The sequence below is a fragment of the Thermobia domestica genome, chromosome 18 (genome assembly GCF_964235325.1).
Source record: "Thermobia domestica chromosome 18, izTheDome1.hap1.1, whole genome shotgun sequence".
NCBI classification, from domain to species: Eukaryota; Metazoa; Arthropoda; class Insecta; order Zygentoma; family Lepismatidae; genus Thermobia; species Thermobia domestica.
This window is the reverse complement of record NC_137471.1, coordinates 15,804,246-15,817,954: the sequence shown is the minus strand read 5'-3', so window position 1 is coordinate 15,817,954 and position 13,709 is coordinate 15,804,246. Positions and strand designations below refer to the sequence as shown.

Below are 13,709 nucleotides of genomic sequence, written 5' to 3'. Positions count from 1 at the left end.
TGCTCAATTTAGGAATTTGTACAGTACGAAACATTTACGATTGCCGTTAATCTAGTAATCTTATATTTGCATTTATTATTTTACTATGAGATGTAAGATACAGTGAGTGTTGATATTTTCTCGTTGATTCTGTGAACATTAATACTTACAGTTATTAAGGTTTTGAATTTGTGATACTATTACTAGTGAGAATTTGTGCAATTTTATTTTGGTTTTGTTCAAAGCAAAAGCTCTTACTAGTTATAACTTTTAAATTTGTGATGTTTATAATATTATGGTTTTGTGGATGACATGCTTATTGTAAAGTGAGAGGTAGTTCGTTGCAGTTCTGCGTAATCAAGAGAAAGTGAGTGAATATTGTGATCATTGAAAGTTTAAGTAAACAATATATATATGGTAGACAGTTTTTGCTTTATGTTAATAAAGAGTTCAACTAGAAATTTTATTTTCGTAGTTAAATACCGAATAAAGAGATTTCATACTCGACTAAACGAGCTTGAATATTTTCTTCTGATTGTGGTTAGTTTATATGCATATATAGAGAAGCAGTTACAAAATGCCAATATGCGTCTGCTTAACGGGAGAAAAAGTTGTAAATTGCACATTGTCCACATTCAATTTTTACTGCTTGAAATGTATTGGAAAAGTAAGCTGATACATTTCAATATCATTTGAATATGCAATCGGCTCATGAAGAATGCAGTTGGAAGTATTATGACGTACTAGAAAAATTTAAATTTAATTAGCTTTTGGGGCGCGGTGGCTCAGTGGTAGAGCGTTCACCTCCGGTGCTTGGGGTCCCTGGTTCGATCCCAGCTCGCGCCGTGTGGACTTTGTGGTGAACAAACACCGTGCTCGTGGGTTTTCTCGGGGTTCTCCCGAGCTCCTCCGTGGCTAAGCGGTTAGCGTACGCGCCTTTGGCGCGGGAGACCCGGGTTCGATTCCCGGTGGGAGCTCATGTGGTTCGGATTCCACGTTAATCAGTAGGTCCACGTCTCATATAGCCTTGCTGCTGAACGGGACAATAAACTCAAAATCAACTCAGCTCGGGGTTCTCCCGTTTCCTTCCACTTTCTTGATTCCACCATTTCATTCATCTTTCGTCATCACCGTCTCCTTTAGCCTAACCGGCATAACCGTGGGACGTAAAACTTAAAGATTTCATTTTTAATTAGCTTTTGATTTGATGACGGGTTTCTTAGACGATTTCACCTCGAAACTGATCATTGAATGATTGGCGTTTAACGGGGACCTGAGGGCTGGGACTGTACGTTTAAATTATAGTGGTTAACATGTAAAATAACTATATCTATTTAATATTTTTTTCTTCTGAATCGAAAATAAGTTCGTCGAATCAATACATCAAAATGTTTTCTGTAAAAACAACACGAGTATTGAAAAAAAGTAAAATACAGAAAGGAAGAATTGTTAACGAGAAATTGACTCATTGGATAGAAATAAAAGCTATGTACATAAAGGGAAATCTTTGAAGCAAAGTTCAGAGAAAGTTAAATATTTTAATCACACGAAGAAATGTGAGACTGTGGTCAATGTAAATAGTTTTATTCTCAACACCCCCCCCCTAATATTAGTAGTCATTCATTGGTGGTCTCAGATGTTCTGCAAAAATTAGTCGTATACTCAAAAGGCACTCTCATAATGCGAACAGTTTGGTTGTGTTCACATTGCTTGCTAAATAGTACTGAAGAAGATAAATGTTTGATATGAAGGTGATGTGGAATAAGTTTATCTCTGCAGTTAGTACGTAACGACGGCGGCCAATTGCGCAAAGTGGGTCTTATTTTTCTTTGCATTTTTCCACTTCGCCTATCATGATACCGCATGCGTTGGCTGAAATATCTACTAAATTTATTGTGTCGGAGGGACTGATTCAATGCAGCACTCTGCAATGCGTTGTTTTTGACTTATGATTTGGCTAACTCGATTCCCCAAATGCCGACATGCGTCGATTGTTATGAAAAAAAAAAGTCCTGTTGTTATGAACCTTTTCTTTTTAAGGATTGTGTCTCCCTAAAACGTTCTGTAGGCTTTTGGTAACGCTTTGCATGACAATGCTGGAAGTACAACACGTAGTGAAATGTTAAGTGTATAGTCGTGTACAAAGTTAAATGCTGTTTGAAGGCGAAAACTACACATATAGAATGCAGACCACATTTCAAGTTACACTTGATCGAGATGAAGAAAGACGGAAGGTAATTGCCACTCCTTGAATCTCGCGTGTACAAGAGACTAAAATTGCTGTAATATTGAAGAGAAATCTCAACATTAACTATAATTCGTGAAGTAACTTTATTGTTGACTAGGATATGGCGACAAACGAACATAGTGCCTTTGTGGAGGCAACATATAGGTTGAAAGGGAACACACTATTAAATGAAAGGTCTGGCAACATAAATTCGCTTGAAATAAGAATTTCGTAACAACGTATCTACATTGAACGTATAAAGCAAAACAAGTCCCACACTAGTCATGCATCCAGCTACTGCATAGAGGAGAGCTTAAGATTTAACCGGTTAGGGTTCGATTCTCGTACGTCCTTGTTCGGGAAACCATTTGTTTAACCGGTAGGGGTTCGTGTCTTGTTCGGTACGCCTTTTCTTTAATGTGATTCGGTTCGATTCCTGTTTAGTGCAGTATTTCTTTAACCTGAGTCGGTTCGGCATATAGCATTTACCAGATTAATCCAACGTCATACCTCATACTAGTTATTTACCACTGTTCGCTCAAGGTAAATCTGTGCATGCTGCATATAGAATTTACGATTTGAATCATTGCACAGTTGTATGATTAATGTCTTCGACTTCGTGATTGAAAAAAAGAAACAATTTAAGAAAACTCTAACATAAAAATTAATCACTCAATATTTACCTTTAACACATATATATAATGATTTCACTCAAAACATTTATTGAAACGAGATTTTGCTCTTTTGAATCAAACGCCTAGACTTGGGATGAATTAATATATTTTATTTTCAAAGTTTCAACTCACGTTTATGAAATACTTACGTATCATGTTTAAGAATATTGAAATTTTAATTTTTAGTATAGCCCATGTTATGAAAGAAATAAGAGCTCAATAACGAAAATGATATTGTATCGAAGTGCCGGTTTATATTTTCATTTTCTCGAATATAGCACTTGCACACATTTCACTTTGACTTTTGGCTTTTAATATTTATATATCACTAATTGACACGCACAAATGATATAGGGGAATTCTAGATAATAATATTCATTTATGGATTAGTACGTTGTTACCGCGCTGTTTTTAGGTTACATAATGAAAGTTTTCTTCTATCCTTAAGTCTCGTGGCGTTATGCGTAAATATGAGTAAATTTGAGTTTTGGTGTTTACTTCGTCGTAATCGTTGGGCGATTTTATTTGGAAAATTATCTCGTAATGTTTATAGTTAATATTTTCATCTTCTTGGTATAGGATGCACACTCAATATCTATAATACAATTAAATATTTCGTATCTGGTTGAAAATCGTCCTACGACTTTTAGCGAGCTTTTGTAGCGAACCACGCTTGCTCTCGCGGGCTAGCTTATGTCACCTTTGTATTCCTACACCAGTACATTATGCTAATTTATGTTTAATTACCAATAAAAACTGTAAATATCACACTATATGGATGTGATTCAATTTACTATGTTTTTCCCACGTATTTTAGAAATTGTCATAACATGAAATCTTTAATTCACTGCTGATGATTATAGATTTTTAGGGATTATTTTCTTCTTCTCACTCACGTCAGCATACCGTCTTTGTTTCGGGTGTGACACGGCAACGCCTACTTGATTCTCTCTGCTGGGTGCTACGAAAAAGAGTTCTGTTGTGTTATCAAGTTGTTACCTTATGCCCAGCATAACGTAACATGGCCCGATGCTTTTGAGCACCTTGTATGTTGGTAGGAAAATTTTAAAATTTATTTAGAATGTTAAGAGAAACTTTTATTTTATAGTAGAAAACCGTAGATCGAGAATTTTGCGTAATTTTAGTACAACAGAGCGTTTCGATAGATGTTATATGAAGATTACATGATTATTAATTATATTCTATATATTTTACGCATTTATCCATGAATATATTATTATTTTAGACAAATAAGTGTATATTTCAGCTTTTTCAATGGTTTCAATTCATTTCTATTCATATTTCGGCATAGGGAATCTTCACAAGAAAGCTAGAAATTTTATTTCGTAAAATCTTCTTCAAAATTCCAAATTAATAAAGTCAGCCATAATTTCTTCTTGGTGCATCTCTTTGTTTCGAAGTAAAATTATCTGATTGGATAATCCACAATCACAGCTGCGGCTGAGATTTCGGTTTACTTTGATCTTCGCACAGAAGCCTATCATCCGATCATTACGTCATGATTATCTTCCAATTAGGGATCATCTTCTTGTAACTCTTTGTCTTACGGCGTCAGCCATTTCAAGAGTCAGACGTGCAGTGTTTAGCGTCTGCAGTAAAGTGGAATAATTTGTGATCACGTTAAATTGTGTTAAATTCTTCGTTTTGGCGAATATTGAAAATTGTCATCAGAGATAAACGTACGGTGTTTTGGTGTTTCAACAGATTATTAATCCAGAAATAGTCCAATTGGGAAGTGATTTCGTATAACATAATGGATACTAGCATGTAGATGTCTAGTGTTATGGAATGAGCTCCTTAGCAAATTTTGCGTTCTCGATCAGCCAGAGAGCCTAAGAGAAGCCAGAGGAGACGGTGAAGGAGAGAGAACGTTGAGTAGTGGTGCAGACATCGAGGAAGAAGAAGTCAAGCCACGCTCGATGCTTTTTCCTGGATAGGTGCTGTAGGAGTTAGTATCCTAAAACTGTTTTGAGACCACGTTTTACGAGTTTCCCAGGAATCTCGGGTGGAAAAGTCGTCAGGAACTTTTTTTTGTTATTAATATATCCGTTCAGTCTGTGTAAGAAGAGGATTCAAGTAAGTAAGGAATAGTGAAAGTGAAACTCAATCCAGGTATTTGGCGTCAAAATTTCCTTGTTCTGACAAACATGTGTGAATATATTTTCTGGTGTACGTGTAATATTCGTAATATGAAGCATTAAGTTCGTAAAGTTTCCCTCAACGCCGCACACATGTAGATTCAGGCAATGTGACATCGTGTTTTCATTCGATGGGGGGGGGGGGAAGAAAGCTAGAATCTCAGCACAGAGCGATTGGTGTAATCTCAAGAAAATGTGTGTACCACACACATTTTCCCCAGTGATGAAAAGATGTTTTAGATTCCCCAAAATCTAGAAAGTATTCATTTCGGTAATTCTGCTCAAAATTCAACTTTTAGTTATTTTGGCATGTTTTCTTTGGTTTTTTGAAATAGAATGATTATGAATGTTGAAGATGTAAACAAGTGTCAGTTTCACGGCTACTGTCAAGTGCAAGGGTACATGCATTTTGCGTACCGATAACTGAAAACTTTCATCAATAGGCTAAACCTACGTAATATTTTAAAATTCTGATACCCATCAAGTTAGAAATTGCAATTTTTGTTAATTACTAGTAAATATCTTTTCCTTCTTTTTTTTAAGAAATTCAATATATTCAGAGCGACACTGATGCAAAAATAACCACTGCGTCTTCGGTAGGAATGTGGTAGCGGATACGAAACAAAATATAAATGCAAAATAAGTATGGTGCTTTATGAAATAGATGTGTGATTTTTTTTTTTTTATATACATGCTTGTTTAGGTTAAGTTAGTATAGTTAGAGTAGGGCTTTAGGTTTAAGTATGTCAATATGTACATGAATGTTTTGCCTGTGCTAGATTGTCATGTGGGTCCGAGCTGAAGAGAGGTCGCGAAGAGCGTAAATCCTCTACGCCGGCCACAATCTCGACGCACAGAGGAGTGTAAGCACCAAAGAATATATACAGGAGTGAAATAAGCTAACTACAACATGTAAGCAGTGAAGTTATTATTTTCAGTAGTGTTTCGTATTTTCTATTGTGTCCTTTTGTTTGTTTTGCGTGTCGATACAATGTCAATGCTCTAGAAGGCAAGAATATTAAATGAATATTAAAGAATCTGAATATTTCGAGAATATGAGCAAAAGTAAAGAATGTTTCGGCTCTGAAAAGTATAGAAATTGATTTTATAAAATTTTATTTAGATGGGTATGTCAGTTCAATGTAAATATTTTCTTATTATCGAATATTTTGTCCAATAATACATTCATGAATAGTTTAAGAATAAAACTTACTAGCCGTGAACGCATCTTTCTTTTCGAATACAAAATCTAATTAGTTTGTAATTTTAAGAAGTCATAGAAATATGTAGTCGATGTTTTTGGTATGCATGCGAAGCATGATCAAAACAGAGAGCAGTATGTACAGAATAAGTTTGCTGGGGAAATGAAATAGCTGTGAAATTCAGGGAAAAGACTTTCCTTAGTGTGACCGAGTTGAAAACAACCGAATCTGTAGAAATTTCTCATTTTATCAGTTTCGATCAAAATCTCAGTTTAGATTTTTTTTTTTTAATTTACAAAATTCTGTTTCAAGATTTTTTTTTTTTTAAATTCAGATAGGGCTTTCACAGACAACATCAAGATCTTCTTTGTGCTCAGCGCCAGCTCCACTCGGAGGTCGGTGTCCTGTGTCTGTAGTCGTGGTTCACAACCTATTTCCGGATGGGATGTGGATGATGAACTGCAGGCCTGGATATCGGACTGTGAGTCGAGATGGAAGAGAGTTTGGAAGCTTTATATTTCGGGCCAAATTTGAGTTCTATTTTCCGTAGATGATTGGCTTGGTGAGTGTATCAGTGGCTGTTGATGACGAGCCCATACGGGCCCGGTAGGTTCGGTGTCACTAGTCAGTGATACATTCAACATAGCATGTCATCTCAAGGAAAGGGAACATCATACAAACACAGACAATTCAATTAAGTCAATTCATTTTATTATTATTATTTTTATTTTTTTACATTATTTATTTTTTTTAAATGTAAAAAAGTAGAGTGCTGTTAACAAAAATTCTGCGCTGCAACCGAAGAGCATCATTCCATATGAGGTGAAAACTTGGGGGATATATTAAATGACAAAATGTAAGGGGGGCCATCCACTTATAAAGAGATAGTCAGAAACAACGAATATAGTGTTCTGTGATGAACGAGAAATTTTTGAAAAACAATCCAACGATAGTTCATTTGCTTCAGTAGGAAAGGTATCCCAGCGAGTATCAAAACCATAAGTAGCTATTGGAACTATTAGGTAATGAATAATGTTCCATATGAAATTGATGTTGATATACATGACAACTAAGCTATAATTTCAATCGGATTAAATAACTGTATAATGTAAACAGAAACGATTCTCATTGCCAGAACGATAAATTACTTGAAACATATTCTTACCTCAGCAAGATTATATATAAGCTTATTTATGTGCAGTTTCCAATAATGTGTTACGCAGCAATGAAAGATAAACCTGGAAAGCCAGTCCGTTTCATCAAATAAGAGAGTAATGCCACCAAACTAATGCTTCGATTTTACAAAGCGAGTTCTTTGGGAAAAGAGTGTCCTTATTTGTCTTCTCAACAGGAAATTGTATTATTCGTCATAACACACAAGACGAATTAATATAAGCTGAAGCTTTCATGTGACAACGCAATGGTATCGATAGCGGCCATAAATAACGAGATTGCTGATGGAAACCGTAAAATTGACAGGAGCTTGGATCTCCTTCGGAACATATTGTGTCAGTAAATATCGTAATATTAGGAATACTGAGTATGGAATACCATCTTGCAGTTAACGTTGTCATAGATTAAAATTCAAGAGGTCGTTAGTCTTTCCCTCCATGTGCGAAAACTTTTCCAGCTTTATTGAGATTTTGTGCACAAGCAATCAGAATTCAAAATTGTTGAAAATCCTCGCCAGTGGAATCTGCGGCAAAACTGGTAAGTGAGCTCAATTGTGGCTGAGCGGTATTCACACGTGCCTTTTCATGGGAGATCAGGGTTTAATTTTAATGTGCTTTGAGTCCCATGTTAAGCTGTAGATCCACTTATCATATATCCTTGCTGGTAAAAGAGACGCTAAACTAATAATTAAATCACGTCAAGTAGCAAGACCGTGGAGGTAAGTCAGAAAATTATCATTGATGTTACCATGCAATGATGAGACCCGACGTCTGAAACATGCGCGTTCTGTCATGGAACCACGGACAACACTTACATCTATTTCTTGTAATGTAGATGTTATTACCTAGGGAGCCATCTTCAGGTGTGTAAAATTTTCTGTGGTCCGTAAATGTCTTGCCATCCTTTACGTTAAAACGTGAAGTGGGAGTGATTGGCATTAGGAAAAACTTCCACGAATGTAAGAAAATTATTTCTCCCATAGACATCTGGGTGATTCGGCAGAGAAAACCATTTTGTACAAAGAAAGGTTAGTGCACGAACTGGGCTGCTGCCAGTAGAAAAATGACTAGTCCTGTATTCGTTAAAAAACTTGTATCCCATTATCTTCTGGAAAGCCAGTTATCTGAAGGAACGATCGTCCATGCAAATGGAACCACATAAAGAGTAATATAGAGACATTTCTGCCTAATTGGTTGGATCGTACATTTTTAGAACTCAGTCACATTGTTTACTGAAAAGGTGTATGCATCAAGCTGTGATTCGTCGATGGAAAAAGAGTTGAACTGTAAGCATTTCCACACCAGAAATGACCTGAGTATTCCTTTAGTCACTGAGCCAATGGTCTTAGTCACTAGGGCGATCTCTGTAAGTGGGTCATAGCATCTTCTTAATCGCATCCTAAAGAACGAGAACTATGCTCAGTTAATGATTATTTAGCAGATAAATATTTCTTTTCTGCAATTCGGAAGCCACATCTGAAATTGAGCGCAGCAAGAGTCCCACAAATTACCTCATTTCTAAATAATTTATTGCCATATGTTGCTTAGTTTCATTGAATGTAATTTTATATACAAGATACTAATGAACTAGATCGACTAACTGAAACAGGCGATTCGTCACATCAAAACAAGGGGAAAAAGTTCATATAGACCCGTGGCGAAAAGGGCATAATTCCAGAGGTCATAATCATCATCATCATAGGTATTCTGCCTTTATTGGCAGGTCACTTGCCGCAGCTGAGAAGCTTCCATGCTCCACGGTCCTCCGCTAACCTTTTCGTCTTCGCGTATGATCTTTCTGTTTTAATATCATCCATTAATTGTAGTCTTCTTCACCCCCTCCCTCTCTTTCCCGCCACCATACCCTCTAGGACGTCCCTCATGATACAATCTCTTCTTAGGCAATGTCCCAACCAGTTTCTCTTCCTCTTCCTAATAATATCTAGAAGTGTTCTTTTCTCACCCACCATTTCTAACACTCTCTCATTCGTTTTCCGCTCGACCCAACTAATTCTTTCCATTCTTCTCCACACCCACATTTCTAAGGCTTCCAGTCGATTTTCGTCACCTTTACGTAATGTCCACGTTTCCGCCCCATACAGTACAACACTCTATACGAACCATTTTATGAGTCTTTTTCTCAACTCTTTGTTCAAGGTCCCACAAAACAGACTTTTCTTTCTTTTAAAGGCTTCTTTTGCCATTCCTATCCTTGCTTTTATTTCACGTTCGCATTTCATGTCATTACTAAGAATACTACCAGAATTTCAGAGGTATGACTGTCCAAAACCGTGGAAAAATGAGCTTGTTGGACGAATATCTCCAAAACTATTAGTTATTGAGCTCCGGCGACATGTTACTGTCTTAGATTTCTAATCTGCTCTGTTCAAAAATGTATGATTCTGAATCGTTCAGTGGCGGCGCAAGAGTCCCGAATATTCTATTACGACAGATGGGTCCGATTCATAACAGATAGAAAAACGTACCAAGTAACAAAAAGTCGTTGAATGATCAATATTTTGAACTAAATTAAAATGGAGAAAGAATTTTGGTCCGTTGTGCGTGGTTGCACAACTACATTTGAAACTAAATTTAGTGGATAAAAGGAAATTAAGTAAAATCATTACATCTGCAGGTTCATGACCGATAGTCATGATCTGTGTGCTTAAAGAGACAGACATTAATAATAATAATAATAATGAATTTGGAATAATTGATCCAAAGATGATTTGAGAGGAAATGGGAGTAACCCCCAACAAGAAAACCGAAAATTAGAACAAGATACAATGTTGTTCACTACTAACTCAATTGCTCGTAGGTCTAAAGTGCAACCCGTTGCACTTACTATGAACACCTTTTCTTCTTCCCTTCCCACGTAGCAAACAACATTGTTTACAACGCATGGAAACCTGCAGATGTAATTTTTTTTTCTTAATTTCCTTTTATCCACAATTCAGTCCCAACTGTAGTTATCCAACCACGCACAACACCAGAATCCTTCTCCATCTTGATTTTGTTCAAAATATTAATGGTCTTTCAACGACTTTTTGTTGCTTGATGATATGTTTCTCTATCTACCATGAATCAGGTCTATCTGTCTTAATGGAGTATCCGGAACCTTGTACTTCCTGTGGGGGACTGCCTTCCACCGCCACTGAACGATTCTGAATCATGCATTTTTGAATAGAGCAGATTACAAGTGTAAGACAATAACATGTCGCCGCAGCTCAATAGCTAGTTTTGAAGACATTCGTTCCCAAAGTTCATTTTCCTACGGTTTTGGACACTCCTAGCCCTGAAACTATTCATTTTTGACCACGATTCCATATAAACCTTTTTTCAATTTTGATGTGATTTTCACCTGTTTCAGTTTGTCGGTCTAGTTCATTAACACTCTGTATATTCGCTTTAACGAACAGCACCTTGTTTTTGGTAGATAGTCGAGTCCTATCGGTACCCGTTGTTTAATAGTTTCGTGGTATTATTGTGAACATTTAATACACAGTATTGGAAATTTTTCAGGTCGTTTGTAACCTCTTCATATGGACGTCAAACACTTTACGACAATTTCCCTTTGGTGACGAATACTGTAGTTCGTGAAACGGATGTCAACATTTCCAGGCTTAAATATCTATCCTTTGTTCAGATATCCAATGATAAAATATATTCGTCACATATTCACTCTCGTGATGAAGATGGAATAACTCAAGAATCTAACTTAAAGATCCAAATGCTTCCACATATAAAAGATAGACGACATATGTGTCTTGAGTGCGACGAAGAATTCACCGACAAAGATAAAAATAATCATATGGTTGCTCATAGAGATCAAAGACTACATTCTTGCACTGAATGTGGGAAGAAGTTTATTCGAAAATGTGATTTGAATAAACACATGGTTAATCATGCAAGTTCTAGGCCTCATCTATGCTTTCAATGTGGCAAAGCATTTGCTGTGAGGGGTAGATTAAAGACGCACTTGCTTACTCATAGTGGTGAGAGGCCATATACTTGTACGCATTGTGGTAGTAGTTTTAGTACAAAAGGTAATTTAAAGACACACGTACTTATTCATAACTGTGAAAGAGCACATTCTTGCATCCAGTGTAGTAAAGCGTTTACTACTAAAAGTCAATTAAAACGACACATTCTTACTCATACAGGGGAAAAATCTCATCCTTGCATTCTGTGTAACAGGGCGTTTACTCTTAAAAATCATTTGAAGAAACACATGCTTACTCATACAGGCGAAAGACCGTATTCGTGTTTAGAGTGTGGAATCGGATATATTTCTAAAGGGAGTTTAGAGAGTCACATGTTGACTCACGCAGGTGAAAGACCATTTCAGTGCGTTGAATGTGGAAAGAGATATATTGGTAAAGGGGATTTAAGGAAACACATGTTTACTCACACAGGTGAAAAACCGCATCAGTGTCTTGAATGTGGAAGAAGGTTTACTGGAAAAGGGGACTTAAGGAGACACATGTTTACCCACGCAGGTGAAAGACCGTATCCATGTGTTGAATGCGGAAAGAGATTTATTGAGAAAAAGGATTTAAAGAAGCACATGTTTACTCACAGGCGCAAGCCCTAATTCTTGCATTCAATGCAGCAAAGCGTTTAGTCAGAGAAGTAATTTAAGTGAACACGTGCTTACACAAGGGTAAAGACCACGTCCTTGTGTTCAGTATGGAAAAATTTTACTGGAAGAAAGAATTTAAAATAACACATGTTTAGTCATACAGGTCAAAAATTTCATTCTTGTATTGAATAAAGCAGAGTGATTATTCAAAAAAACTAATTCGAGTATACACACGCTTACTCAAACAAGTGAAAGATCACACTTAAATTCAGTGTAGAATTCTACTTACAACGAAAGTTGTTTAAAACGCTCATACTTACTACCATAATTATAAGTGAAATCTTTGTGTATAGCGTAGCAAATCGTTTATTAAAAAAGGGAACTTGGACAAGCAAAAGCATACAAATTTAAAGGCATATCCTTGTTTGAAATGTCGCATTGTATTAGTTCCAAAATGTATGAGAGAGGTAGCAGACGTTTACTGAAATAAGGACACACCCAGTATCAAGACATTGTTGAAAACAGCTTTTTCCAGATAGAATTGTAAGACACTATCTCTGTATTCAGCTAGGGAAAGCGTTCACTTTCATGAAGGTACCATCAAATGTACTTTCATAGTTAAAGAAACCATAAAATGTAATAGTTAAAGAAACGTGTAATTTTTATGTAAAAACTTTGTTTCTCTTGCCAAATGAAAGTAGAGATTGTTTTCAAAAAAAAAATAAGAAAGTGCTTTTGATATACGAAGATGTCTGAAGTAACGCCTTACCTGCATCATGAAAAATTTAGCAATGTACTTCTGTAGATATTTATGAACGGATATAAAAGTAGCGTAACCTATGAATTTTTGTAAGTCTGTGTGAGAATTCATTTTTCCATCCTCTTATAATACTGTCATTACTTATAAACTTCACCTGTTTTTTTATGATTAAATTTACTTTCGTAAGATTCCTTAACCTTAATTTCCCCCTCAATGCTTTCATTATGTTCGCTGTCTCTTGCGTCAATGATACCTGTTATCGGAAACTTCAATTAAAGTACTGTAGTAATGCTAGATTCAATTTCTACTGACATTTTCTGTAAATTGTGTAAAGTATCTGAAATAATTTCTAAATTATCTTTCATGTCTCCATTTCCTGTTTTATTACGTATATTCCTGCTTTAGTATCCGTAAGGTTAGCCTGTGCATTCTCTAAACTGCTTCAGATAGTTTAGGAATGAGTCCTTAATCTATATAGGATGCTTCAGATAGTCTTGTATTTCTAACTATTTTGTCTTCTATATCATATTTTCTTTTCTGCCTCTTCCTCAAGCTTACCTAATACTTCACAAGTTGTATGCTGTATATAGCATGCAACATATTACTTATGTGTTTTTGCTTCCCTGTGTTATGGAAAATTAGTGTGCCAATTTCTAAAGTGATGATTAGCAGCAACCATTATTAAAATTTGCCGCCATTTTGGATCCCGATATAAGTATAATTAGCATAGTGTGCTGTATAGTATAAATATACTGTTGTATGCGGTTCAAATTGGTTATCGAGAATCAGTGCACTAGTGCCAAATTCTTTGATAAGCAGGAACCATACGTAAACTTTGAAGCCATTTTGAATCCCGATTTAAATATATTTAACACATTAGTGCGATCACAATGTCTTCTTGTACAATTTCTAATTCAAAAGTTAGTCGTTATGATGACGCTCTACAGTGTTCAA

At 36.0% G+C, this 13,709-nt stretch overlaps 1 protein-coding gene across 1 annotated transcript in view; it reads left to right on the top strand.

Moving 5' to 3' along the window:
- Positions 1-13,709, top strand: part of LOC145675951 (uncharacterized) — a 35,857-nt gene that overhangs the window by 8,658 nt on the left and 13,490 nt on the right. The window contains exon 3 of the mRNA XM_081746764.1: positions 10,936-12,005. Coding sequence (XP_081602890.1) covers positions 10,936-12,005 — 1,070 coding nt within the window. The remainder of the gene's footprint in view (positions 1-10,935; positions 12,006-13,709) is intronic.